Raw genomic sequence first — 27,457 nt, forward strand, 5'->3', positions numbered from 1 at the left:
AAGTGGACACACATGTATCTACATGAACACTCATGTTTACATGTATGATAGCCACTTCAAACATGCAGCCCTTCACCCTTGAGTGACTATCATCTTGAACAGTTTCCAGTTGCCATTCAGAGTTCATGTCACAGGTAACTTGGGACCATCATCATCCTCCCACATTGTCACTGCTTGTAGGAACCAAGTCCTTTTAGTCCTGAGGCTCCTGGGGTGGAGGTGGGGGAGACCAGGACCCCAGCACTGTGACCAATTCTGACAGGCTTTGCTGCTGGGAGAACACTCTTAACGTTACTGTTTCCTAATGTCTAAACCCCACATGCAGAGAGGTATTTAATATGCCTTTCCTGCAACATCATAAACCTCATCAAAGAACTACTCATTTGGGGCTTATCAGAGAAGTTATACTGCGAAGGGGGAAACAAAAGAAAAAAAGGGTTAAGAGTTTTGATACAGTAGAAATGAACAAAAGATTAAGGCATCTCACGTTCTTCTCTCCTTTAAAAAAAGTTACATGTCACAGTTAAGTGGCCCCTGATGGGATTATTCCCAGGGACCCTGGGCTGGAGGAGGAGAGCCAGGGCCAGTAGCCTCATCCTCCACCTGTGGTGGTCGAGTCTGTCTGAATTCATGAGGCCCACTTAACAGCTCAGGGGCCGGTAGAAGTCCAGCCAGGAAAGGTGAGTAGAGGTGGGTTCCTGAGCACAGAGATGAGCGAGGTTCTAATGGGCTGAGGTTGAGGGCCAACCTGTGCAGCACAGTTCAGCTTGGGCCCATGAGTCATAGACCCATTCAACCCCAGCTGGGGCGTGACAATCCTGGCACACCCCTCCAGTGCAGAGGTGACTCCTGCCTGGACACCTGATCCCAAGTTACTGCATAGAACGGACGTCTGTTTGCCCATAGAAGTGGCCAGCCTAGGTGCTCCTTCTTGAAGGATTTGGAAAATCTGGCCCATGTCATTGAACAGAGAGGGCTAACAGCTCAGGATAGTATAAGACAAGTATTTATTTGCCAGGCACACAGAAAAATGTGAGAAATAGAAATGCTTGCATACTCTTGATTTTTTGGTGTAAAACACCCCCCATGTCAATTTCCCTCCTTTCCCCCAAATCCCTGGATCTTGGAATGAAAGCCACCCTTCCTTGCCCTCCCCTCCTCCAGCCCCTCTAAGTTATGCACTCAAAACAAAAATCAATTTAAAATATAGGGTTTTACACAACAAAAAATTAGAATGTTGCAAAACTAGGTCTTCTACCGCGGGTCAAAATGTTGCTAAACATGGATATTCACACATGAGAGAGGGGGTTAAATGAGCCTTTATTAGAATGTTGTAGCAGTGTGTTTTGAAGAAGGAGGCCCTACAAAATAAGGATTTTAAATTAAGTCCCTAACTGCATGGATAGGAAAACTAGGGCTGGGGTTGAAGTGGGGAGCAAGAGTACCCCATCTCCACGTCGACAAACATGTGTGCGTGCACACAGGACACCCACGCACCTGCACGGAGACAACCCTGTGCAGAGCACACTCACGACAGCTTCTGCCTATCCTCATGGAACCGCTATTTAGGAAGTGGGATAAACCAAAATGAAACACAACTAAGAGCAGACCTGATCCTTTGCATAAGACATTTCTGTAGACTCGCAAGAGAGTAAAAAAAAAACCAAAAAACAAAACAAAACAAAAAAACCAAAACCAAAACAAAACAGTCTGAAGGTGAACCCTGGCAGCATAGCCCTGTTTTAAGGGAAAGTTCTAAACTAGACCCAAATGAAAACCCTGAAGTCTTGGAAGGGCAGGGGTACTTCCCCACCAAACACACCTGACAGGAGCACAGGCCAGGGCAGCTTAAGATGGTGTCCATCAAAATAAGTAAGTAAAGGAGAAATTTAATAAAATAAAACCACAACAACAAAAAAACACAATAGCCCGCCCCTTCAACTTCCCACTCAGGCTCTGGGTGTTGCTGCCAATTCTCTCTCCCTCCTCTACTGGCGGCGTGCGGCTTCTGGGATCCCAGGCTCTCTGGCTGGGGTCTGGGTTGCAGTTTGTTCTTCTGCTAAGTGTGGGAGGTCCAGGGTCTCCGGGATGAGCAGCAGCAGAGGCCTTCCGCTAGAGTGAGGGCTAGGCAGTCAGTGGCCCACCCTCTGGGGTGTGGGGGCCGTGCTCGGCAGGGACCCCTAGGTCTGCACGGTTTACTTTAAACTCCATCATCATGAGGTGATTTAAAAAAAATCTGTCAACCTAAAGATTGCCATGAAGGAAGGCAGTCAAAGACTGGGAGGCTAAGATGGGGAAAAGCAAAAACAAAACAGAACGCTCCGCTCGACTTCAGAAGCCCCGGGCGCCGGTCTCGCCGAGCGTGTCACAGTGTCCAGGGTGAGCCGTCCGTGCACCCTGCCGGGGGGTGGGGGAATGGGGAGGGTTTGGGGGCGCTGAAAGAAAGGGCCGGAAGCAGAACCAGCCCCCAAGGTCCACTTTTCTGCTGGTGTTGGGCAAACTAAAGGCAAAGAAAGGAAAAAAGCCCAAGGGAAAGGTCCCTCAGTGATATTCCTCGTCCACCTGTGAAGCAGCCCCTCAGCTGCGACGAGACTCTGCAGCCAAGAACGGGGCCCTTGCTTCTGCAGCGCGGCCGGCGCTCGCTCACTCGTTTCCTCAGGGAGTACGAGGTCTTCCCGAGTGGAGGGTGGCAGGGCCAGGTGGGAGGGAGGAGGGAGCCTGTTCTCCACTGGGCCCGGCTCGCACTATTTCCACGTGGCTGACTGGGGGATGGAGCGTGGCGGGATCATGTCCAGGAGGTACTCCCGCTGGCGGTCCACCGCTGAGGAGGTCTTGTGCACTGCCAAGCTCGGGCTGACAAACGCAAGGGCCCCGCCTACAAAAGAGCACAATGACAGAGTTTTTAATGGTATAGTAATATTCTCTCATGAAAACATTAATTAAAAAAAAAAAAAAAGATTTATTTATTTGACAGAGATCACAAGCCGGCAGAGAGGCAGGCAGAGAGGGAGAGAGGAGGAAGCAGGCTCCCCACCGAGCAGAGAGCCTGATGCGGGGCTCGATCCCAGGACCCTGGGACCATGACCTAAGCCGAAGGCAGAGGCTTTAACCCACTGAGCACCCAGGAGCCCCTCTCTCATGAAAACATTAAGAGGGACACAGAATGGTGCATGATGCCTCTGTAGGGCACTCAGTGAGTTACACACAAGGGACATACCAGTGGAGAGGCAGAATTGGGGGAAAAAGCCCCGAAGTACAGCTTTTGCTCTCCTGGGGTAAGAAACACCATTCTTTTCTTTCTCTATCCTCCAAATTTCTCCAATGAGCAAGCATCTTTTACAAGTAGAAAATGAACAAATTACCCCCCGATCTCCAACACACATAGGTTTTGGGTTAGCCTGAGGCTAAGGACTGCCCTGTCCCCTGCCTCCATCACTGTGTTAAAAATTTTTTCAATTTTTTTTTAAAGATTTATTTATTTACTTGACAGAGATCACAAGTAGGCAGAAAGGCAGGCAGAGAGAGAGGGAGAAGCAGGCTCCCTGATGTGGGGCTCGATCCCAGGACCCTGGGATCATGACCTGAGCCGAAGGCAGAGGCTTTAACCCACTGAGCCACCCAGGCGTCCCAACCCAAGAGTATTTTTGGTGGCAGCTACAACATTTTGTGGAACAAATGTTCTGAGGTCAAATGCAATATGGAAATCTCTCTACATACGAAAGAGAAACCTGACTGGGTCCTGGCCCAGAAACCAAGGGTAACCTGGAGTGCTGGGAGAACCCTTTTGGGAAATGCTTTTATGCTACTAGATATTTACCTCTCCTCCTCCTACTGAACACAGCAACTACTTACTCCTTCACATTCATTACCTTAAACACACAGTTTTCACATGGCTGCTACCACTGTATACACACGCACACACCTGTATCTGATTTTGCATACTTTCAAAATTTTCCATACAGGAATTTTCAAGCAGCTGTGAGTTCTTACCTGCATCTTGCACATGCTGCACAAAAGCCTCTCTGCCCTTGTTTACAAATGCTCTCTAGGCTGCTCCGATTCCTCTGCAGCCAGACCAATGTACTCCCTCCCCTGAGTTTTCCCCTTGTGGAAGGCTCGGATTCTTGGCCACACTTCTAACTCTAGGGTCAGCTGCACACACAGCTGACTCTGGTGTTTTGTTTGCATGGCCGGCCTGGCTTTCCCAGCTCTGCCTAAGGAGATGGTTTTCATGATGTCGCCCCCTTTTTAAACCTACGGGGATACAACAAACTTGGGCGGGGGCAGGGAGAGACACTGGTTCCCATAGCCCTTTGTGCCTTTCACTTTTCTGTTTTGATGGAAACAAATATTTAACTGTCACCTTAATGCTGGCACATAAATACTAAAAAAGAAGGAGGGAAGCAGTGTGGGGGACAACCCAGGGATGGCTGGGAGTGCTCACCTGAGGGTAGCCCCCACTCAAGGAGTTGTTCCTCAAATGTGCTTTTCTCAGAATCCTCTGCCACCCACCCTAGTTAAAACCCTAGCCCCTGCCCCAGGGATCTTACCCTTCCCACACCCCTCTGGATGTTCTTGTTCTGTTGACTCTTTGCACCACCTGACCTAAAGCGGGAGGATGGGAAGAGTGTCTCACAGAGCAAGAAATGAAGAACACTACCTGGCTGAAAAAAAGTTAGTGCACCAGAAAAGGTACAACATTAACAGCAAAAACAGGTGTTCCCTATGGCAGGAAGGGGTCAGGGGGCCAGAATTGGCAAGATAAGTGTCTGTGCTGACAGGTGTCCACTGGATAGTGTGTGTGAGAGACAGACAGACAGACAGACACACACACCCCACCCCCCCACCCCACCCCCAACTTGGTTTGCTCAACATTTGAGTCAAGAGCTAAGAGTCTGAGTCTAGAGTATACAAAGGGGGGAAATCAGTATTTACCTAGGGCCACCACTTGTTTGGGACATCCTGTTTGGTGAACAGTGATTAAGCCGAACAGTCAAAAGCAGCTGCTCTCAGGGAACAGGTCTGGGGTTTCAGGGCTCTCTGCACCATTTCTGTTCACCCTGTGTATGTGCAAGTCTCAGACAAACGCATGGAAGGGACGGATGTCACCATGTGGGGGCGGCTCACCTGTACTTAGGGGTGCCTTCTTCCAGTTGGTGGTGGCATTGCCCTTGCCGGTGCTTACAGCTCTCTCGGAATGTCTGCCGGTCCTGCTGACAAGGGCTGTGGCTGAGGCTGCGTTCTGCAGTTTGGGTGACTGGCTGAACGTGTGCAGGACACCACGGGGCGTTGTGGCCGAGCCCCGGGACAGCTGGCTGGAGGCCTACAGTGGAGAAAGGGTGTGATGGCTCATGTGGGGAAGGTGGTGACAGAGGGCAAGACGCTCAGCGCAGCCTCTCCGTGCTCTGGCCGACCTCTTCCCACCCACACAGGGTCCCTAAAGTCCAAAATCAGGAGACCAGGTAAGTTACACCGAGGGGAGGGGTAGGAGGGAGGGAGAGAGAGACAGACAGACGCAGGCAGCGTGACAGTCGGCGACTGACGTGGTCACGGTCTGGGGCGTGAGGGCTGGTTGGTGGCGCGGTGCAGGGGCTCCCGGCACCGCAGTTCTGACCTGTAGCACAGCCCCGTTACTCCAGTCGCGGGCCTCTCCTGAGCGGAACGCCAACTTACGCCGGGGTTTTATGACCTATACAAACGGGGTTGAAATCGAGGTCAGCACCATCCACAGACGGCCTAGGGTGACCTAGAGTGACCAAGGGCAGCAGCTGTGGCCCCACGAGGCCCAGTCCCCATGGGACAGGCCATTTCCTGAGGGCAGCACAGCCACCCACTATGTAAGGATCTTGAGAAGATGTTTATTAGTGAATTACAAATGACTTCCGAGGACACAAAAAATTGTCAACGGGGTGCTTTAGGTCTACAGGGGGTGGGAAAGCAAAGCATTAAAAAAAGCAGCCAAAACTTGACTTCAAACTTGCTTCTCTCCTTAATTTAGCTAGAACATTTCTTCCAAATGCCCCTTTTGCATCTCAATGTGGCTTTCAGAAAAGTCCTTTTAGACAAGAAGTACTTGTCAGCCGGAACACTGCACGTGAAAGCTACAAAATCTAAAGAAACTGCAAATTAGTATTTTCACCACCAAAGGCCACCATTAAATGCAATTTAGACACACAGTTAACCACCAGGCAGATAACTGCCCAGTGTGGGACAGAACGTCAGAACATCTTGCTTGCTAGCAACAACTCCCAGCTAAGGGAAGGGAATAAGACCCCTCTCCTAGAAAGTGAGGCCGCCCAACCCCCACTCCCAGGCCACGGCCACAGCTTTGGCTCCCCAAGGACTCTCACCTGCTTTAGTGCGGGGTGTGGGGCGGCGGCAGGCTCAGCCTTGGCCTGTGTGGGGGCGGCACCCTGTTGTAGGAGGCGCTGCTCGATCTCCTGCTCCTGCTGCAGAGCCTTCACAAAAGCAGCCTTCAGCCGGCTCGTGTGCTCTACCTTGAGTGCCTTCTTCTGGTTGGATGCCATGCAGTTCTCACACATGATGGCGCCACCCTTCTCCTCCCGCCAACGGCATGTGAAGTCCGTCTTGCACTGCGCACACATGTAGGGCTCCCGGGACAGAACAGCAGCAGCTGACATCCTGCCCGCTGCAGGGAGATACGTGGGCTCATGTCATAGGAACAGGATGCCAGAGTCAGAGCCCCTACCATCCAGGACAGGATGAGGACGTGTGACAGATCTGGAGCAGTGCCCTGGACTGTGGCTCAGCTGGCATCAGTAAGCCAAATCCCAAGACACTGTCTGTTTGGCATGCATGTACTGGTGCCAACTATGTGTGGACACCAGGCCAGCCTTGCGCCTTGGGGAAGGTTTGCTGATAGAAAGGAAGTGAAGCAGCTTTGGAAAATGCCATGGACTAGGTACACTGGGTACCAACTCTCAAGAACCTCAGTGCTCTCTAGGGGTGCCTGGGTGTCTCAGTCGGCTAAGCGTCTGCCTTCAACTCACGTCATGATCCCAGGGTCCTGGGAGCCCTGAGTTGGCCTCCCTTCTCAGCGGGGAGCCTGCTTCTCCCTCTCCTTCTGCAACCCACTTTGTGCTCTCTCAAATAAATAAAATCTTAAAAAGAACAAAAGCGATCTCAGATTAGCTCCTCCCAACTGCCTTTCCTACTTTCCCCCACCTTCTCACAGTGAAGAGGAGGTGACCCTCCGGGTCCCACCTTGCTGTGATAGGCATTCTTGCCAGTGGGCCAGTCAACTAAGGACTAATTATCCAGTAGATACTCTGGCTGACAAATGTCATACCCATTGTCTTGTGGATGCAAACCTCCTAAAAGAGCAACACACACGGTTATCTTGAGAAGGAAACCAAGGCTAAGGAGATAAAGTGTCTTGCAGAGTCACACACCAGTGGCAGGGCCAGGACTCACACGTGCTGCCCAGCTGAGGGCACTCTGGGTCCCTGGCCCCTTTATCTGAGAAAGGGGAGCATTGCATCCCCTTGGTTGGCCATAGGAAGGGTGACTGGGGAAGCCAAGTAAAGTGCATGCTCAGGTATGGGATCAATATTCTTTTTGCCATTGAAAGTGAAGTAAGGTGAGGTGGCTCAGTCAGTTAAGCCTCCAACTCTTGATTTTGGCTCAGGTCAGAATCTTGGAGTTGTCAGACTGAGCCTGCGCTGGGCTCCACCCTCAGGACGGATGGAGTATGCTTGTCCCTCTCCCTCTGCCCCACCTCCCACTTGCTCTTTCTCACCCTTTTTCTAAAATAAATAAACGAAATCTTAAAAAAAAAAAAAAAGGAGAAAGAAAGAAAGAAAGAAAAAGCGAAGTAAGGGGCATGTTTTGTATTTTTGTAACTATCTTTTTTGTGTCTAGAGTACTCAAGGATTTAACTTCCTCTTAACATCAGAGACAATGCTGCCAAGAGATCCTGGGCCTCTCTCCAGCCCTGGGCCTGCCCAAGCTGCTCCTGAATGCTGAGGGGCTATATAGGATCAGACTGGGGGAGCCCCTCACCCCAGGGCCCCCAGCTCCAGGCTCTCACCTGCAGCTAACATGCTCCGGTGAAAAGAATACATCACCTCCAAACGTCTAACCCTAGAGGACACAGTACCTCTTTCTAGGGAGCTGTAGCAGGGATGACCAACATGAGAGTGGAGACATTGGTACAAGGCTGTACTTAGTCACCCAGCCTGGGGCTCTGGGAGGTATCAGGGGACACCTCAAAAGGAGCTCAGAACTTCCTCCCAGTTAGGTCCCATTTTGGGCAATACGAGAAGGATACTGACCCCTAATGAGAGAACAGGTTGACACGGGCTGAGTGGGAAGAGCAGATGCCCAGGGCACACAGATACAGAAGGGTGGGCACTGTGACCTGACTTGGGCCTCCCACCACCCACCTATCCCACAGTGGCCTCACGGCAGCTCTTTTACCAAAATCATTCCATCATAAAGATGACACCAAAGGGATCAGACACATTCAAGGGTGTGAGAGCTCGCACCCTTCCCTGCTGGGCCTGGCTCCCTGACAAGTGGAGGCCACCATCCCCAATTTTACAGAGGACAATGTTGGCCCTACGTGGCTTTCCACTCTCAGCCTGACTCACAGTCAATCCTTCATATGGCCCCGTGGTTGGGGAGGATTTTAAGAGCAATGGTGTGGATGGGTGGATGGGAGGTAATAAGGAAGCTACAAGTTAATCTGAGATGGCCTGCCGGGCCTTGGCCCTGGGTCTGGCCCCCAACCAAATATGGAGGGCTCTACCTCTAAGAGGTACTAGATACAATGTCCAAGGATGTGATATATCTTTTGTGATATACTGACTAAAGAGGAGGAAGAGAGCACTCCCTCCAATACCCTGACATCAAGCAGGCACTGCAGGGACCCCAACTATCTGTCACGCATACCTGCTTCCTTCCCTCTCTGGAGACAAGATGCAAGCAAGCAGAAGGTGCTTTTCCTTTGTACAGGCCCCATTACTGTTGCTCCCAACTCTGTGCTGGTAAGGGCAGCCTGAGAGGGGTCGGCATGTCCCAAGAGACAATTCAAGGTATGTGGTCTGAAGCCTACCAGGCCCTCCCTTGCCCTGGACCAGTTACAGCTCCATCTCCTCCTTGGGTCTGAGCATCTGCTGAGATCATGCAGGGAGAGCATTCAGGCTGGCTGCCTAAATAAGATCATCACAAACTGAATCTCCAAGCAGAAACGTCTTCAAACCATCTGGTAGAGGCCCCTCAAAGGCCACCCTGGCTTCCCACCTCCATTTTCAATGTTACTTTTTTTTTAAATTTATTTTAAAGATTTTATTTATTCATTTGACAGAGATCACAAGTAGGCACAGAGGCAGGCAGAGAAAGAGGAAGGGAAGCAGGCTCCCTGCTAAGCAGAGAGCAAGACTTGGGGCTTGATCCCAAGACCCTGAGATCATGACCTGAGCCAAAGGCAGAGGCTTTAACCCACTGAGCTACCCAGTCGCCCCACCGATGTTACTTTTGATCACGACCCTATATATGCCCTTTTTTAAATCACTAAAACTTCTTAACATGCAAGTGGTGCTTTCCAAACTGTTTCCAAGGAGGTGATAAAGTGAGTCTGGCCCAGGCCTGGGTGTCCCCCTCCTACCTTCAGGGCTGAGAGCATTCAGGGCTCTGAAAAGTTCTAGCTGGAAAGACCTGTCTGGAAGCAAAGCCTGTCAGCCTCCTGTAAATGTTCCTCCTCATGCCTCTCTGTCTGCCCCACCATCATAGAGCAGCTTCTGCCCGCAGACCATGTGTGCAGGTCCTTGGGTGTCCCCAGGGCCCAGCTCTCAGAAGAGGCCCCAACAAGAAAGGTGACTGTGATATGTTTAAGAAGTTATCCGAGGTGATAGATGGTGACCACATTTATTGTGGTGAACACCAAGTAATGTATAAAATGGTTAAATCACTGTATCATACACCTAAAACTAATTAACACTGTATGGCAACTATACTTCAATAGAAAGCATTTTTAAAAATGTAAAAACTAATGGGGCACTGGGTGGCTCAGTTGGTTAAGTTTAAGTGTATGACTCTTGATTTCAGCTAAGGTCATGACCTCAGGAGATTGAGCCCCCTGCTGGGCTATGTGCTGAGTGCAGAGTCTGCTGAAGATCTGCCCTCACCTGCACCCCTCCCATCCCTGGGCTGATGCAACTCCTAGCACATGCGCGCAGTAAATAAACAAATAAATGTAAAAACTGAAACAAGCAAAAAGTAAAGTCTCATAGAAAGCAGGACTGATACAAAAGGTTATGCATAAGATGCCCCACCCCAAGATAGCTCTCAGCATACAGCAGACATTCCAACATGTGCTATGCATTGAAAATAACCTATTGTAAGAAAAACTTCAGTGGCAAGAGATGAAAATAGCTCCAAGGCCCACTCACCTTGGGTCTCTAGCAGGTTCTGCACCACTTCCTCCAGGCCGACCAGGTAGATGAATTCGTTGTTGGCAGCGCTGGGCAGGAAGTTCATCTCTGGGGCAGGGGGCTTGGGAGGGGGGATTTCTAGCAGCGTCTTCTCCAGCTGTTTGCGCAGTGCAAGCTTGGCAGCTGCCTGACGACTGGCTGGAGAATCAGCAGAGGTGACCACAGAGGCCACGCTGGTGGGGGTGGAGTTGGCCTGAGCAGAGGTGGCTGTCGTCCCTTTCAGCGACGCTGGGGAAGGCTTTTAGGAGATAACAACTTGGTCAGGGTTCTGGGGGTGCCTAATCCCAGAAACCAGGATGGCACTGTTAGCTGTACTGACTAATGAATCTTTAAGGTAGTAACACCGAGCTGCTTGACATCAGCAAGCCAACAGACAAAGCAGCATTAAACTCATCACCGTATGAGATGACCTATCTTATAAAACATACTTGTGGTTTAGCTGATTATCCAATAAACCACACACATTTACAATCTGTATTCTGCTGTGTTTTGCTACATGAGGACACCTATGAAGCCAAAACCGTGACCAGGGCAGTGGGCACCCCCGCTCAGGCAACATGGCCACTGTCCCATCACTATGGCCTAACAGACTTCCTCCCAGCACAGGTCTAGATGGCCGCCATCTTCACAGGGGTGTGAGAGAAGATCACCACAGCACTGGTGGCATTTGCTTCATGAGCACCTTGGTATGTGGTTGTCTGTGACTCTAATGTTTCACTCATCTCATGTGTTCTCACTGGTGTTATGGTGGAGAACAGCTTTTGGACCAACCTCTGTCCCGCCTCTTCCCCCACTCCTAATCTTCGGTGCTCCTGTACTACTTTCTCGTCTTCATATGGACCCCAGTGGCCAATGCTCCATTGTCTCCTTCCTTTAGTTCACCCAGCCCTTAACCCTGTCAAGTGCTTTCCCCAAAACCCAGAGCTGATCACACTAGTGCCCTTAATTTAGTGGGGCTGAGGACCCTTCTGAAAATCTAAGGAAAGCAGCATACACCACCCCCATGAAAATACACACACCTGGCAACTTGCACACAACACATCATAGGACTCAGGGAGCCCAAAATGGTTTCCCAGGGCCCCCTCCCTCACAGAGGGTCTCAAGAGCTGAACAAGTTTCCCAACACAGAGGACACCAGCTGTTAAAGCAGCTCAGCCTGGTCTGACTTTAGAGAAGACAGGGATGCTGCTCAGAATACTGCTGGTCAGGCTCTTATCTGAGGGAGGCAGACAAAGATGCACCATGCCAGAGGAGGAAGAAAAGCTAATACAGCCATCAGCAAAAGCCCCTACAGACCCAATAATTTTCTCTGTCAATAAAGCTCTTGCTTCTAGCCTGCCCACCCACCCTGGTCCCATCTTCCTGGCATTACTTTGTGGGAACAGACCCACCCCATCTCAGAGGCTCTCTACAGAGGTGAAAGGACTCGTGGCTAAGAATAGATGTGCTGGTGCTGTGAGGACATTTGCAGACATGCTCCCCTCATGTACTCATGCAGACAGAGAGGAGGGGGAGGAAGGCTCTGGTGCCGCTCCACCCCCTCACCCCCCGCCCCCCAGTCCCAGCCATGTCTAGGCCCATCGGATGCTTTACCTGGCCTCATCCATCCCCCAAAACATCTTGGTTCTGCCACCTGAAGCCTCCCCAACACCCTGCAGCTTAGGTCTGAACCTCTCCCCCTCTTAGTACCTATCCACCTCAGCTAGACCATAGTTCTTAACCCAGGAGGAGCTCCAGTCCAAACCCCCATGGGGCACCCAAGGCCTTGTCTGACTCTGAGGGAGCAGGCGGCTCACACACCATACCACTTTGGAGACCTGACTATGCCGCAGGACCAGGGACCCTTGATGTCTGTGCGTGCGGGGGGTGGGGTTAGGTTATCTCAGCACAGTCCTCACCTGTGGGATGTTGACAAGCAGACTGGTATTGGGGACATTGGCGACACGGATGAGACCCTGCTGGATGATCCTCTGTCCCTGAATTTGCACACTGGGCACAGATGCCCGGGGGGCCAAGAGGAGCGGCGGCGGCCCCGTGCTGGAATGTTGTCTGATGTTGTGGATTTGCTGTGGGGTGGGACAGAGGATAAGATGATGAAAGGGATGGGGTGCCTGATGGCTCAGCTGGGTAAGCGTCCAACTCCTGATTTTGGCTCAGGTGATGATCTCAGGGTTGTGAGACTGAGCCCCACATCGAGTTTTACAGTGAGCATGGAGGCTGCTTAGGATTCGCTCTCTCCCTCTCCATCTGCCCCCTACCCTCCATGCACTCTCTCAAAAAAACCAAAAAACGAAAAAACCACACCTTTTTAAGGCTGAATAACATTCCACTATATGGATATTTCCCCATTCTCTTCCCCCCCCTTAAAAAATAATAATAAAAAATAAAATTAAATAAACAAAAAGATGGTGAGAAGATCAATGAAGGGAGGGAAGGGCTGGACCCCGTAATCCCCAAGCTGATGACCAGGAAGGACTGTTCTCATGAGGGGACTGGCTGGAGTAGCCTCTACACATTTTTACACCACACAAGCATACCCTGCTCACCTGAGCCCCCCTGACAAGTGGGGGCATGACGACCTGTGAGCTCGCCTGTGGCCCCAGCTTCGAGGACACCTGCTGCCCACCGCGGACCAGGGGTGGTGGGATGACACTGCCAGGCATTCTTGTTGAAGAGGTCTGTCAACAGCACCAAACCCCGGATTTTACACTTTTTTTTTTTTTTTAAAAAACAAACAGGTTTGCTATTTGTAAAAGTACATATTTGTTTAAAGGTGGGGGGATGGACACTAAAATGCCTATTTATTCTAAACACAAAAGAAGGAACATGGATTATGACAACAGCCATGCAGACTGGCTTCACTCAGGAGTGAACTGCACCAACCAGGTAGTACCTTTTCACCCACACGACCCCTACAACAGCAGAAGTCCAGCTAACCTGGGCTGGGTGTCACTTTCCTGCTGGTCTGAACTGGGGGCACAGGACTATTGAGGGAAGGCAGGCCCCTGCTCCGACCTCAGTCTTGTGTCTGAGAGTGGGAGCCCTGCCCATCTCACCCTGTGGGCAGGAGGCCCTGCTAGGTCCCACAAACTTGGAACTGGTGAAACAAAAGCAACCTGGTCTGCCTAAATCTTGGTTCTCTCTCTAATTTTACTAGGAGCAGTCATAGGAGGAGCCTTCTCAGCAGTGGCATGATTTGTTCGTGATGTCAAAAGTGGCCTAAGTTTGGGCCTCACTCCAGAGGAATCAGAAGGAATATGCAGCCTTTCACAGGAACTGGATCAGGACTGCTCAGGAGACTAAGCAGAGGGAATACTGACCTGAAGGGATGGCTTGCCAGAAGGAATGTTCTGGGTGCCCCGCACAAGTGGGGGAGGGGTGGTCACGGCACTCCCAGCAGAGCCTGTGGGCTGTAAGAGAGCAGACATGTGAGAGATAAGGGGGTCGTCAACTCCACTCCCCTCACATACAATCCAGAGGGAGAAAGACTGGTTTTCTTCCTCTTCCAAAGCCATCAAGCTCTAAGGTTCTATGCTTCTAGTGTTGTCTATAGTGTAGTCTCCAGCTAAAGTCTGTAGCAGGAATTGACACTCCTGAAATGGGCAGAGGAGGGGGCGCCTGGGTGGCTCAGTTGATTAGGTGACTACCTTTGGCTCGGGTCATGATCCTGGAGTTCCTGGAGTCCCACATCAGGATCCCTGCTCTGCAGGGAGTCAGCTTCTCCTGCTGACCTCACTCCTCTCATGCTCTCTCTCGAATAAATAAATAAATAATCTTGAAATGGGCAGAGGAGAGATTTTCCAGCACCCCTCCTCCTGGGAATGCTTGACATCACTCTGTGGTTTAAGAGCAGGTTTTGCCTTCTGGAGCATGTGAAGGACTTGTGGTGACGGCTAAGGCAAACGATGCCAGACTTGAATAGATTAATCCCAACCTTGGTGAGAAAGCACCAAGTCCAAGCACTTCTTAAGGTAACAAATGCCACTAGATAAGGGACAGGGACAGTGTGTCCTGGGCAGTATGAGCTGACAGAGTATACAGAACACAAGTCCCCTTAAGGAAGCAGGACAGGAGAATACTCACTTAAGGCTCTGCTTGAGCTCCCACTTGAACACAGTAAGTGGATATAGGCCAGTGGGCAGAGGCTGCCAATTATTTGTTTCCTTCCCAATTGTTTAAGACTCAGTGGAGTGAACCAAGTCTGTCCCTGTCCCTTATCTAGTGGAATATGTTACTTTAAGAAGTACCTGGTTGGGGCGCCTGGGTGGCTCAGTGGGTTAAGGCCTCTGCCTTCGGCTCAGGTCATGATCTCAGGGTCCTGGGATCGAGCCCTACAACGGGCTCTCTGCTCAGTAGGGAGCCTGCTTCCTCCTCTCTCTCTCTCTCTGCCTGCCTCTCTGCCTACTTGTGATCTCTGTCAAATAAATAAATAAAATCTTAAAAAAAAAAAAAAAAAAGTACCTGGTTTACTGAGATAGTGGTTAAAGTAAAAGGAAGGGTAGCTTTAAAAACCCCAAAAGCCAAAAAAGTAAAAACAGAACCAAACAAACAAAAACAAAACAAACCTAACCTTGGCCTACATGGTAATCTGCATTTAGAAGCAGCAAAAGGAGCCTCAGACACTGGGGCCTGGGAAGCACTGTGGCATGCCCCTGCAGCATGAGGAATCGGTCCACAAAACCGTGGTAGCTCCTGATGGCCAGCATGGCCCACCTACAAGGTAGGAGGCCTCTCTGAAAATGCATTTGGGAAAGAGCTCTTAACCCAGAACTTCCAGCAGCTTCTAAGACATCTGTTCTCTGTTTTCTTAACACTTGCCATTTATGAGGACTTTTACATACTCCTATCAAGAATATTCTAAACCAAAACGCACTGTAGTATCCTTACTCTACCTTCCTTTCCACAAAATGTATAATCCAAATTTCCATTTTAGACCTTGACCCTTATGCCTCGAGGAAACTTATTTGCCTGTGATCAGCTGCTCCTGGTTCCTGGCACTAAGGTGGGCCAAGGTAATGAGTCTGGGTTTTCATCCCGTTTTAACTGGCTCCTGCTGACTTCTGAGAAGAGAACTGACACACACACACACCTTCTGGGTGGTAGTTTCCTTTTGTATTTGACTCTGCCGCAACTTTTTTAATAAAACGAGTTTTGCTTCTTCTAATCTTAACTCTTCTTTCAGTTGCTTAATCATTCTTTCTCGTTCTTCAGGACTGCTTTTCTGCAAGGACAAGAGAACAAGGGTTGAAGGGGAGAGCCATAGCCAGGGAGCACAGGCCCCACCATCACCAACAACATTTGGGGATAATGTAAGGCAGGGTCACCCCCCAACACAGGGACAAGGCTCACCATGAGGGCATCGGTGCTAGTCTCCTTCAAGGCCTCCTTTGTCAGCCCATTCACCCTTGGGCTTGCGGGCTGCTCATTGTCAGAGAGCACAATCACATCAGGAGAGGGGGCTCTCCTCTCAGACTTCATGTCACTGTGGAGCAGGGAAAGCAGACTGTTATCAGAGTGCCTGGACGCTCTGCCAGTACCGTTCCCCAGAGCCTGGCACCTATATACCACAGATGCCCAGACTCAGACACAGTCATAGCAGGGAGGTGGAGAGCATGGCTGACCCACTCACTCTCCCCAGCCTCTCTCCTTGGGTGTCCGCCCTACCACACACCCATACTGACTTCTCTCTCACACTATACTCACCACAAAGCACCCAAACTGAGAGCTAGGTTCCTAGCCAAGACTATTCTTATTGCCCACCTCTGTGTACCCAGGGCTGAGGACACCTGTGTTCAAGGGTGACGTGGTCATTTCGGAAAACACCGTAGCTCTCTTCTCTACCATGTGGTTCAGTTTCTGATAAAAATGCTCAGCCTGAGGGGCACCTGGGTGGCTCAGTTGGTTGGGTGCCAATTCTTGATCTCAGCTCAGGTCGTGATCTCAGGGTGATGAGATTAAGCCCTGTGTAAGGCTCTGTGCTCAGCACAGAGTCTGCTGGAGAGTCTCTCCCTCTATCCCTCTCCCTGCTTGTGTGGGCGCACACATGCACATGCTCTTTCAAAAATAAATTTTAAAAAATCTTAAAACAACAACAAACCCAGGATCCTGGAGCTGAGGCAGGGTCTTTCTTGGCCTGTCATCAGAGCTCCTGTGTGTTGATGTGACAGTGTGATGCTGAGCTTCTACTATGTCTCTAACCGCATTCACAGGGTCCCAGAGACCATGCTGTGCGCCCCCAACCAAGAAGCTGTTTGCTGAGGGCCCAATGTAAACTTTCCCTTAAGATCTGGCTTCCAGGGGCGCATGGGTGGCTCAATGGGTTAAGCTGCTGCCTTCGGCTCAGGTCATGATCTCAGGGTCCTAGGATCAAGTCCCGCATCGGGCTCTCTGCTCCGCAGGGAGCCTGCTTCCCTCTCTCTCTCTGCCTGCCTCTCCATCTACTTGTGATTTCTCTCTGTCAAATAAATAAATAAAATCTTAAAAAAAAAAAAAAAAGATCTGGCTCCCACTTGTGCTGAAGGATTAGGCTCCTTTTCATCAGCAGGAAAACCAGCAGAGGACCAAACAAAGCCACTAGGTGGCACTGTGACCCAGTGAACAAACTCAATAAAGTTAACTGGGAGAAATAGCGCTAGTTGTCCCACTCCTCCCTCCTAGACTCCAGGAAAGCAGGGACAGAGTTGTAGACGGAGAACTAGTTTTAACAGCCCACTGAATTGCCTTTTTCATTCCTGGAATGAGGTCTGTCTTTATGGAAGGATGGGCACAGAGGACCAAATACAGGGGCATCTTTGCCCCTGGACCCTTCTCCCCAACCAGGGCTCTTCCATCCCTCCTAAAAGAGCCACACGGTGGCTACACCTCAATCCTTCTAACCTTGATTTGACTTAACCAGTGAGGTTGTTGGCCGAAATCTCAAAAGACATCAGAGGAGTGGGAAATAAGGTGCCATTTCAAAGTATACAGTCTCCTCACTGGGTGATTAAACTGTAGTCTCAAGCCCAGAAACCAGCTGGCTGTTTATCAAGTAACCCAGGACATCATATTCAGGCCTCACCAAACCAAAGACCAATGCAATCTGGGAACCACCACTCACTCTGTCTCCCTGCTGACTGCCCACTCTGCCCAAGGTCAAGCTTCAAGGGGATCTCAGGGCTCTAATTCCATCCAGGTTCTCTAGATGCAGACAAAGATATTGAGGGGCAGTGCAAGGCCCGAGCATAGGAGCTGTAGCCACTGGTCCCAGCCCAGGTGGGCTCCCAGGTGACTGCATGCAGACAGAGCAGCAGCCCAGGCAGAACCATGTCTAGAAACGCAGACTGCAAGCATTTCCTGATCAAGAGTGCGCTGAGACGATGGTAATCACTTTTTCTCATTTTACTGAGGGCACGCACTTTTTCTGAAGGTTGAGAAGTCTAACAAAACTCAAATTGTCTGAGGGAAAAGGGCAGGCTGAGGGACCAAGAACATCTGGAGGCTGAAGCTTCCTGAGATGGCCACTCCAACCACAGCACTCCCAGGTCTCATCTTGGCCTGAGAGTAATCAATAACTCATCCAAGCAATGACGTCACCCCACCCCCCATCAATGATCACTCAGCATCCCAGCAGCCAGCAGGGAGTGAACTTCCTGTATGCTAATCATCCACCAAAAAGTCATGTGACAAAGGCATTTCCCTCCTTGGTCATGTGACCCTTTAACTGTGCCTTCCAACATGAAAACCATGGCAACAGCCAGTTCTAACCGGTTTGTGACATGCAGCCTTCATTTTGAGAAGTGAGGTAGGGTTCAGGTGCTGTCAGAAAATGGAGGCACCCTGCTCACCCTGGGGCTGCCCAGCAGCACACACTTCCTATGTGGCGCCAGTCCATGAGGAACTGTTAGTGTATTACAGGGGCCAGGGCCACCTCTTCCTAACACAGAGAGGCCACCAGCCCCTCTAGTTGCCAACATGGAAAACTTTCCTAAGCTCAATTTTTAAAGTAAAGGTGCTTCAAAAGTCCTCTCAGTACTTTCACAGAGTTCTTTTAATTCAGGAGAAAGAATACCCCTTTGACACAGGCTAAAAATTAGTTTGGGTGTTTTTGTTTTTTTTAATTGTTCTAAATTGTAGAACCATTTAGGCGGAAGAACAAAAGCAGAGGAAATCTAGCCCAACATGCTAGGAGAAGAGCACTGTGGCCAGATACACTGCTTTCCTGCTTCAGTCCATGGTGGGCATGTGGGTACCAAGTTTATTTAGAAGCTACACAATTTCAGGGCAAATCCAGTAAGCCCATCCTGCCCATCTTGGGAACTCTTGTGTAAAACATTATGATCAAAAGAGATTTTATGTGACCTGTGAAAATCTCTGAAAGCAGAACACGCTATTATCAACAAAAACAGTCTCATCACCTCCTCTCCTGTATGCCAGCCTTGGCTAAACCACAAAAATTCTGTTACCTCCTTGGAACTTTCATCAAGTTTCACAGAAGAAAGGAAGAGCTTATATAAACTTAACGAAATGACAGATCCCATGTCCACAGCACCAGGCTACCATCCCAACTGCTCACCAAGCAGCAGTTTGTGTGAAGTTAAAATTTAGCGCCCTCTCAGTCCATTCCAGGGGAAATGGCCTCAACAAGAGAACACAGAAACCGTTCTTGGCAGCTCTGACCTTTGCTGTTCTCTGAAAGGGCTTGCCTGATGTATAGGAAAGGGACACTTCGTCCACACTTGTTCATTCACTCACTCACTCACTCATTTGTATCTGCTGAAAACCCACTAAGAAAGCAGATGCTGTGCCAAGCAATAGGGATACAACCCTGGATAAAAGGCCGTTCTGTTCTCAGGATCCTTCAGGAGGGTCAGACTCCCAAACCAGGAGAGGAGGGGCAAGTAAAGGCATATCCACAGGTGGGAATGGACCACCACTCGCCTTGGTTCACTGAACAGCAGGGAAAGCTTCAATGGAGCGCAAAGAAATACAGCATCCTGCTACCCCAAAGACTGCATTTCAGAAGATCTCCAAAAAAAATTTTTTTTAATTTTTTTAAAATTTTATTTATTTACTAGAGGAAGAGTACAAGGAGTGGGGAGGGTCAGAGGGAAAAGCAGATTCTCCCCTGAACAGAAAGCCCAAGGTGGGGTCTGATCCCAGGATCCTGAGATCATGACCTGAGTGCAAGGCAGACACTCAAACAACTGAGCCACCCAGGTGCCCCCCCAAAACGATTTTTAAGTCACAAAGGTTTTTGTTATTTTCTTACACAAGATTATTGCACACGCTAGGGAAGCTAAAGAGGACTATAGGCCCAATGAGGCCTCAGGACACAAATTCCACCTCAGGGCCAGCCTGAGGAGACAGGTATGACCCGCCACAACCATTCCCTGCCAGAATGGTCCATCTTCCCATTATCTTTTGGGCCTGGCTATGGGGGGAGAGAGAGGTAACTACTTACTAGCAGTGTTTAAGGGTGGGGTAGGGGGCACTGCTAGACCTAGCACCTGCCTCACCCACTCTTGCAAACACTCGCCTCCCTCAGTGTGTTTCTCCACTGGAGCCCATTCACACGTCCCAGGTCAAACATATCAACTGGCTTTTCCAGGAGCCCCTGTACCTCAGGTTCCTACCCTACCCACAGATATATCTTGCCTGGGTTCTATGGGTCCCTCCTTGGAATGTCCCTCTACCACACTCCTGAGGCTCCCATGTGAGCCCCAACTCACACTTTAAGACACAACTTTAAAACCATGTCCCCTTAGAAAGGTCCTTGTCTGGCCCAGTCCTTCAACACGCTGGCCCTGGGAGCATGATCAGCACTCCCCCAGTGCACTCATGGGGAATACCCCCCACAGCACGCATGCCTGAGGAAGCCTTCTTAGCTATGCCCAGTACTGTCCATCATGGGGTGGGGAGTTCGGGGCAGAATTCTGGGGTTCCACTTAAAGATAGCACAGGCCTGAGCAGAGGCTTCCCTGTCAACACCAGCTTACTCACCTTCACTCCAGCAAACTAGTCCAAGGAAAGTACCTTCACCTTTCTACTGGATCAAACCACAACCCCACGGCCTCCTAGGGTGATGGTGTCATTGCCTGTTTGTCAGGCAGGTTCCCCCACTCAAGCTGGGGCTGCAGGCCATCAAAGCCTGGGCCCCAGACACCAAGGCTTCCAATGAGGGCCAGGATATTGCCAGGGTGACCCAATAAGCAACGGACAAGAGAGGTCCAGCCCTGATGTGACACCACAGACCCAGGAAAGGGGGTGATACCCCCCATGTCCCCAGAGCCAGAGGGGCAGGAATTTTCCCCTGGTGCCACACTGGCTGAGAGAGGAGGAAAGGCCATAGGGCCTTCTACAAAGCCTGTGGCTACACTCACAAAAGCTCATGTAAGTAGGCACTATGAACCAAGCCTGGCACTGGGGGTTTCCCTGGCAAAGCCATCTGAATTTCACTTAGTTCTGTCTCTTATAAGTGAGGAGCCATGGCAGGATATTTCCCTCTTCGTGCCTCCTACACCAGGACAGCAATTCCTGCCCTGCTGCCCCTCAGGATTGCTGGTGAGTGCAACTGCAGCTCTGAGGAGGCCTGGGCATACTAGGAGACCATCAGGGAGTTCAGGCCCCAGTCTTTCCTAAAACGGTAAAGAGCTGCTTGCCATGAATGCAAGCTTGGCACAGAGCAGACAACTGGCCATTGCGGGTTAATACTTATATATTCTCAAACCCAGGAAAGGCAGGAATTTATCTGTTTTATGAACTGCTCTGTCACAGCAGATGAAGCAGGGTCTGGCACGGTGGGTGCTCAGGCAACATGGCTAGTGGACGTACCCACCTCTTCCTCTTCCTTAGCTCCTGGTTCCAGGATGGGGTCTGTGAGCTCATGAGGAATCCAGTGATGCCTGTAGAGACTGATCACTTTGCACATGCAGTCAGCTTTTCCCACATGCACTGATGCCATGTTGCTAAAGGATGTGCAAATTCACTTAAAAGGGTTTCTGAAGGGGAACCTGGGTGGTTCAGTCAGTTAAGTGCCTGACTATTGATCTCACCTCAGGTCATGATTTCAGGATCAGGAGGAACCCCCCTCTGCCACATTGGGCTTTGTACAGAGTGTGGGGTCTGCTTAAAATTCTCTCTCTCCCTCTGCCCCCCTCTGCCCACCGCTTACCTGGGTACACCCTCTCTCTCTTAAAAAAGAAATTTCTAGGGGCGCCTGGGTGGCTCAGTGGGTTAAAGCCTCTGCCTTCGGATCAGGTCATGATCCCAGGGTCCTGGGATCGAGCCCTGCATTGGGCTCTCTGCTCAGCAGGGAGCCTGCTTGCCCCCCTCTCTGCCTGCCTCTCTGCCTACTTATGATCTCTGTCAAATAAAAAAAAAGTTTAAAAAAAAAAGGGGGGGGTGGATTTCTACATTCTGTGTCATTACGTCTGTCTTTTTAAGGAACAGGTCCTGGAAGTACAACTCCTAACCTGTGAGTCAAGACTTTGGTGGATGTTAAGGAACCTTAATATAGTCCACAAAATCATGTACAGAAGACCACCACGCCACACCCTGATGAGACGACCTATACCTCTCCATGTTCACACATCCATTCAGTCCTGTCCCCAGAACCTGGGCTGGTTTTGTGACTCACTCTGTGAACTGCAGGAATGCAGAGGAAGCGATGCTACAAGCTTCTGAGGCAAGGTCACAGAAGCCTTGCAGTTTCCACTTGGGCCCTGAGAATGCATGCTCTGGTGGGGTCTCACACTGTGCTGAGGATGTCAAGTTAGCCGTATGGAAAGAGGGTCACAGATACACAGAGGTGGGCCTAACATCCTACACGAGTGACAAAGCCACTGGGGACATCCAACCTGGCTGAAAAAGGACTTCAAGGATCAGAGTCCAAGAAGCAATGCCCACCTAGGACCATCTGACCGGAAGACAGGACAAGGCTACACCAATACATCATCACTTTAAGGATTTTATTTATTTATTTATTTGACAGACAGAGATCATAAGTAGGCAGAGAGGCAGGCAGAGATAGAGGAGGAAGCAGGTTTCCCGCTGAGCAAAGAACCCGATGCGGGGCTCAATCCCAGCACCCTGAGACCATGACCCGAGCCGAAGGCAGAGGCTTTAGCCCACTAAGCCACCCAGGCGCCCCAAAACATCATCACTTTAAACCACTAAGCTAACAAAGCTGACAGCCCAGCTCCGCCCCCAGGGAACTAACCCACATCACTGTAACTCCGTATCCTCAGACTGTGCCCAGAAAGGAGACACTCTAGAAATTACCCTGGGACAAAGCAGGGAGAAACAATGTGGGAAAGAAACAGTTTACCCAAGCAACCACCCCTGCTGAACCTTGAAGCCCCCCAAAAGGACCAGCAGTTCTCTGTGCATGAGGGATGGCCACAGCAAATGCAGACTTGAGAGGATATAGCAGCACAGCTCCAGAAAGGCCCGAGACCAGAGCTGCTCAAAAAAGAAAGGAAGTGGGGCGCCTGGGTGGCTCAGTGGGTTAAAGCCTCTGCCTTCAGCTCAGGTCATGATCCCAGGGTCCTGGAACAAGCCCCACATCGGGCTCTCTGCTCTGCAGGGAGCCTGCTTCCTCCTCTCTCTCTCTCTGCCTACTTGTGATCTCTGTCTGTCAAATAAATAAAATCTTTAAAAAAAAAAAAGAAAGAAAGAAAGAAAGGAAGTGAAGAGAGGGTCCCACAGGAGAGGAGGGGGCCATCTGTGTGTCTGGGAGCCACCACAGCCTCAAGCATTACACTGAGTGGTGTGAAACAAAGCCAGAAAGCAATTCCGCTTGCTTTTAATCTAATGAGTATTGCCATTCCAGAAACACTTCTAAAAAAGTCCTACAAGAGAGAAAGATGGTTACCTCAACTTCCCAGGTTAGTTTTACCACCTGGGGACATCTCACTGGCCCCTGCACATACCTCTGGGATCTTTCATGGCCATTTGGACATGGGAGCTGCTCACCAGGACCCCTCACCAGCCCCCTCCTTTCCCAAGGGGAGCCACTCACCAAGACACTTGGTGTGATCAGAAAGGGAGCTCTGCTGCACACAGACACAGGCTGTGCCCCAAAGCTGAAGACATGCCTGCCTCAGAAGATGGTAGGCACTGATGGGTGCCTGGTCCCCTTCCCAGACCCCCAGGGCCCTGCAGCCCACCTGCTTCCTGCCTGCCTCAGCCCCTCTTCAACTCCCTGGACTCCCTTCTTGGCATCCATTACCACTTCTCCCAGCCCTGTAACTTGACACTCTGTTGGCTGGGATGTCAAGAGAAAAGCCCAGAGCCTGCTTTGCAAGGGCTGGGAAGTCAGAATACATTTTGCTTCTTGGCCACAGAGGCCATGGAGGTGAGTAGCTGGGGATGAGATTTCTGAAACCTAGCCATCATTCTTCCTGGAGACTTCAGGTCCAACTATCGCTCTGGGATCCATTATGGTGCACCCTGCTACAGCTACTGCTAAACATTTCGGAAGAAAGAAAAGGTGCTCCTGTGGCCAGGCTCTGGTCCTGAGACCCCATCCCCCCTCCAGGGCCCCTAGCACAGAGGAGGGCAGTCCCAAGGCACATGGCCAGAGCAGAGTGCTGTGCTGTCAGCAAGGCCAGGAAGCAGTCAGCCTGTCCTGCTGGGGCTCCTTCTAGGAACACAGGAGCCCCCTGAAGTCACAGCCTGGCCAGGGAGGCCCAGAGGACTTCAATCCAACTGGAACAACAGGGGCCAGTTTCAGGAGGGTGCAAGGTCACCCAGGACTGTAGAGACAAGGTGGGGATGGGTAAAATAGAGCACTCTCCTAGGCCAGAGAAATTAGCTGTGACCCACATAAAGGCCCCAACACCAAATGGCAACGGGGCAACCTTTAGGGCCAGTATCCACCCAAGATCATCACGCCAGCTTAACATTGCCAGCAGGCAACATGTCCAGTAACACCAGAAAGGCTAAATCCCATTCAGTATGCTCTGCTCAGATTATTTGGAAAGGAGCACTTGTTACAAATGACCACAGTCACAGAACTGAAAGGCTGACCTACCTTGGATTTGGAAAAAATCACCCAAGACATTTGCAGACCCTTTACAAGGGCTATCTCTGTCAACCACCAAGGCACACACTTCTGTATAATCCTTTCAAATGCCTGATCGTCACTCTACAGGTGAGGAAACAGTCTGAAAGGCGTTAACTTCTTGAGGCCACACACCTACGGCCTGCAGATAACCTGGGCTCGCACTAGGCCCAGTCTTCTGTGGATGCTTGGCAATCCTGCCCAACTCTGGGACACCAAGGGCTGTCATGTGTACCCTGCACTGTACTGGGACCGATGCCCCCACCATGGGTCAGATCAGCTAGGTGCCTGTGACCTACAAAGGGTTCAATGGCACCCCAGAAAAAGCGGTCTGAGGGTAAGAGAGAATGTGCTCATATGACTGTCAACTCTGACACCTCTAACTCAGATTATCAACTACCATTTTTGGAGTAGATTAAAGAGGAAAATATTTTTACTTATTCTTAGGATCCTGGACAACCAGCAGCATCCACATGCCAAGTCCCTGAGTTGAGAAAGAGATGACAGTGTGAAAACATGGATGTGATCCTTGAACTTGACTGGGAAACAACCCTTGTTCCACATGGACTGCCACCTGCCCAAGAAAGCTTGATGGGGTTTCAGCACCCTGGAATCCAGACTCCTAAAGGGGCCGGGGCCTGGGAGAGTAAAAGAAAAAGGAGCATGGGACCCCAAATGTCATAGCACCAAAGCTAGTCATTCCTTCTTTGTCTCATCACCATACCCACATGCCAGACCAACCTTCGAACACAAAGAGAATCCAGAAGCACTCTGCAGCATGAAGGACTCCCTACATCGCAAGAACCCAAACACAACTCATGGGATGCCAGCTCCCTCACCAACTCACAGAAAAAGAAAATCACCTGTGTGCAGATGAAAACTACACACCGGAAACAAATACTGTTTTCCAACTTGCAACAACTACAAACTTCCGTGACAAATGCAAAGTGTTTGCTTTGTCTGAAAATTTACTGCCCCCTTTGAAAAATCTGTGTTTCAAACTGCTGGATCCTCCCCCACCATCCCCTGGCAAATCCCAACTTGCCCTCCCAGCAGAGCTCCAGAGTCCCCCACCCCCACCAAATCTGCTCTGGCACTCTTAGTGCAGCAGGACCATGGGAGGCTAGTTCTATCTCTGCAGCTGTGAGGGCTCCACCGAGTCACCAGACCTCAATGAACCTCATCTGCAGAATGGGATTCCACTGACGTCCAAGGGATACTATAAAATGTAAAAGGCAAAAACGTGCACCTAGTTCACAAATGACAGCTACCCCCTCTTTCCCCCATTCTCACTGAACATGATGTGCACAATCAGAACAGCCCCCATCATCTCTGCAGCTATAATTTAGCTCTGAATTGACTCATCTGGCCACCTGCTCTGCAGCCAGAGGTCCCTGGGGACAAGGTCTCACACCAAAGGCTTCTCTTCCTTCTATTGTCTGATTCCATCGGGCCATTAACTACTGTTGCCTGAGATGGGAGCACACAGCCCTGATGGACACCCTTGTCTCTGCCCACTCTAGACAGCCTCCTCCCAACCCATCTAAGCTCCTCTGTACTGCACTGGGCTCTGCCAAGTCATTGTTTTAACACTAGAGACAACTGTCTTTGTCACCGAGTCAGGACAGTAGTACCAAACTGCCAGTACTCAGTGACACCATGCTGTAGGCAAAGCCCTGGATGAAGTAAAGCTATTAACTTTATTAAACTTCAGCCCTTGAGCACATGTCTTTTTAATATTCTGTGACAAGATAAAACTCTTCTCCTGTGTACCATAGCAGGACAGCCATCCAGAAGAAAAGTATGTGTGTAAGCATTCACAAGGCTTGAAGGAAGAACTCAAAGACACACTGAGGTTATTCAGACTTGGGTGCTGCACAGACATTTTCCCCAAAATGGTTAATGCAAAGCCCATTTCTTTGGAAACAATGACCAGTACTTGTTGTCAGTGATAAACTCCAAACTTCCTAACAAACAAAATACAAAACTTTGGAAAATTTGTGTTTGACCCATGAAGTCAGACATGAACTAATCTGATTTTGTCATATTGAATAATGCAGTGTGTCAGTATTTCAAAGGTAACTCTGTAAACTACTATCTTCTATATTCAAAGGCATTACAAACTCAAACCTGAGTAAAAGATCATCCTGGGGGTGAAGACACAAATTACCCAGGCAGAAGAAACCCAAATAATTTGTGTAGCTACTTTGTTCTTGAGGAGGGAGTGTGGGCTACATGTGGTACTTCCTTCCCAGGAGTCCAGCATAGAAAGAGGCAAAGAGAATGACTTTACAGTGGAGACATCTGAGAGATGCCACCCCAGCCAGGTGATTAAGGTCAACATCACACTGAGAGCTCAAACTGATGGCATGTGCTGTGGATATGGTGTGGTAAGAAGGGTACTTTACATCTGTGGTCCTCCTCAAACCCATTGCCCCAGGCCAACCATGAAAAAACTCCAAACAAATCACAACTAAGGGATTTCCCACAACACACCCGACCTGTTCTTTTCAAAACTGCTGAGGTCACCAAAAACAATAAAGTCTAAGAAACAGTCTCAGTCCAGAGGTGTCTAAGGAGATATGATGACTATATCCAGGACAGAATTAATATATACTTTCAGGGGCGCCTGGGTGGCTCAGTGGGTTAAGCCTCTGCCTTCGGCTCAGGTTATGATCTTTCGGTCCTGGGATTGAGCCCCGCATCGGGCTCTCTGCTCGGCGGGGAGCCTGCTTCCTCCTCTCTCTCTGTCTGCCTCTCTGCCTACTTGTGATCTCTATCAAATAAATAAATAAATAAAATATTAAAAAAAAAAAAACTTTCAAATTTCTAACACAGCAAATGAACAACAGATATTTTTCATGTAGCTACGATGGAAAAGGGGTTACACCAACACTTTCAGCAAAGGGTTTCCTATGGCAAGTTCCATTCTGAGCAAAGGCTCCCGAATGGAGTTCTTCTG

The 27,457-nt window shown here is 50.0% G+C and overlaps 1 protein-coding gene across 6 annotated transcripts in view; it reads right to left on the bottom strand.

Moving 5' to 3' along the window:
- Positions 1-990: 990 nt before the first annotated feature.
- The window catches only part of GATAD2A (GATA zinc finger domain containing 2A), a 106,576-nt gene continuing 80,109 nt past the window's right edge, over positions 991-27,457 (bottom strand). For 5 of the 6 annotated variants that reach the window (XM_044253777.1, XM_044253775.1, XM_044253776.1 and 2 more), the window contains 10 exons: positions 15,804-15,936; positions 15,544-15,675; positions 13,775-13,864; positions 13,001-13,132; positions 12,353-12,520; positions 10,413-10,692; positions 6,351-6,649; positions 5,615-5,689; positions 5,128-5,323; positions 991-2,875 (listed from right to left, as the gene is read on the bottom strand). In XM_044253777.1, coding sequence (XP_044109712.1) covers positions 2,745-2,875; positions 5,128-5,323; positions 5,615-5,689; positions 6,351-6,649; positions 10,413-10,692; positions 12,353-12,520; positions 13,001-13,132; positions 13,775-13,864; positions 15,544-15,675; positions 15,804-15,936 — 1,636 coding nt within the window. In that variant the 3' untranslated portion in view covers positions 991-2,744. The remainder of the gene's footprint in view (positions 2,876-5,127; positions 5,324-5,614; positions 5,690-6,350; positions 6,650-10,412; positions 10,693-12,352; positions 12,521-13,000; positions 13,133-13,774; positions 13,865-15,543; positions 15,676-15,803; positions 15,937-27,457) is intronic. The other variant, XM_044253781.1, reaches the window with a different exon arrangement.

The sequence above is a fragment of the Neovison vison genome, chromosome 6 (genome assembly GCF_020171115.1).
Source record: "Neovison vison isolate M4711 chromosome 6, ASM_NN_V1, whole genome shotgun sequence".
Lineage (NCBI taxonomy): Eukaryota > Metazoa > Chordata > Mammalia > Carnivora > Mustelidae > Neogale > Neogale vison.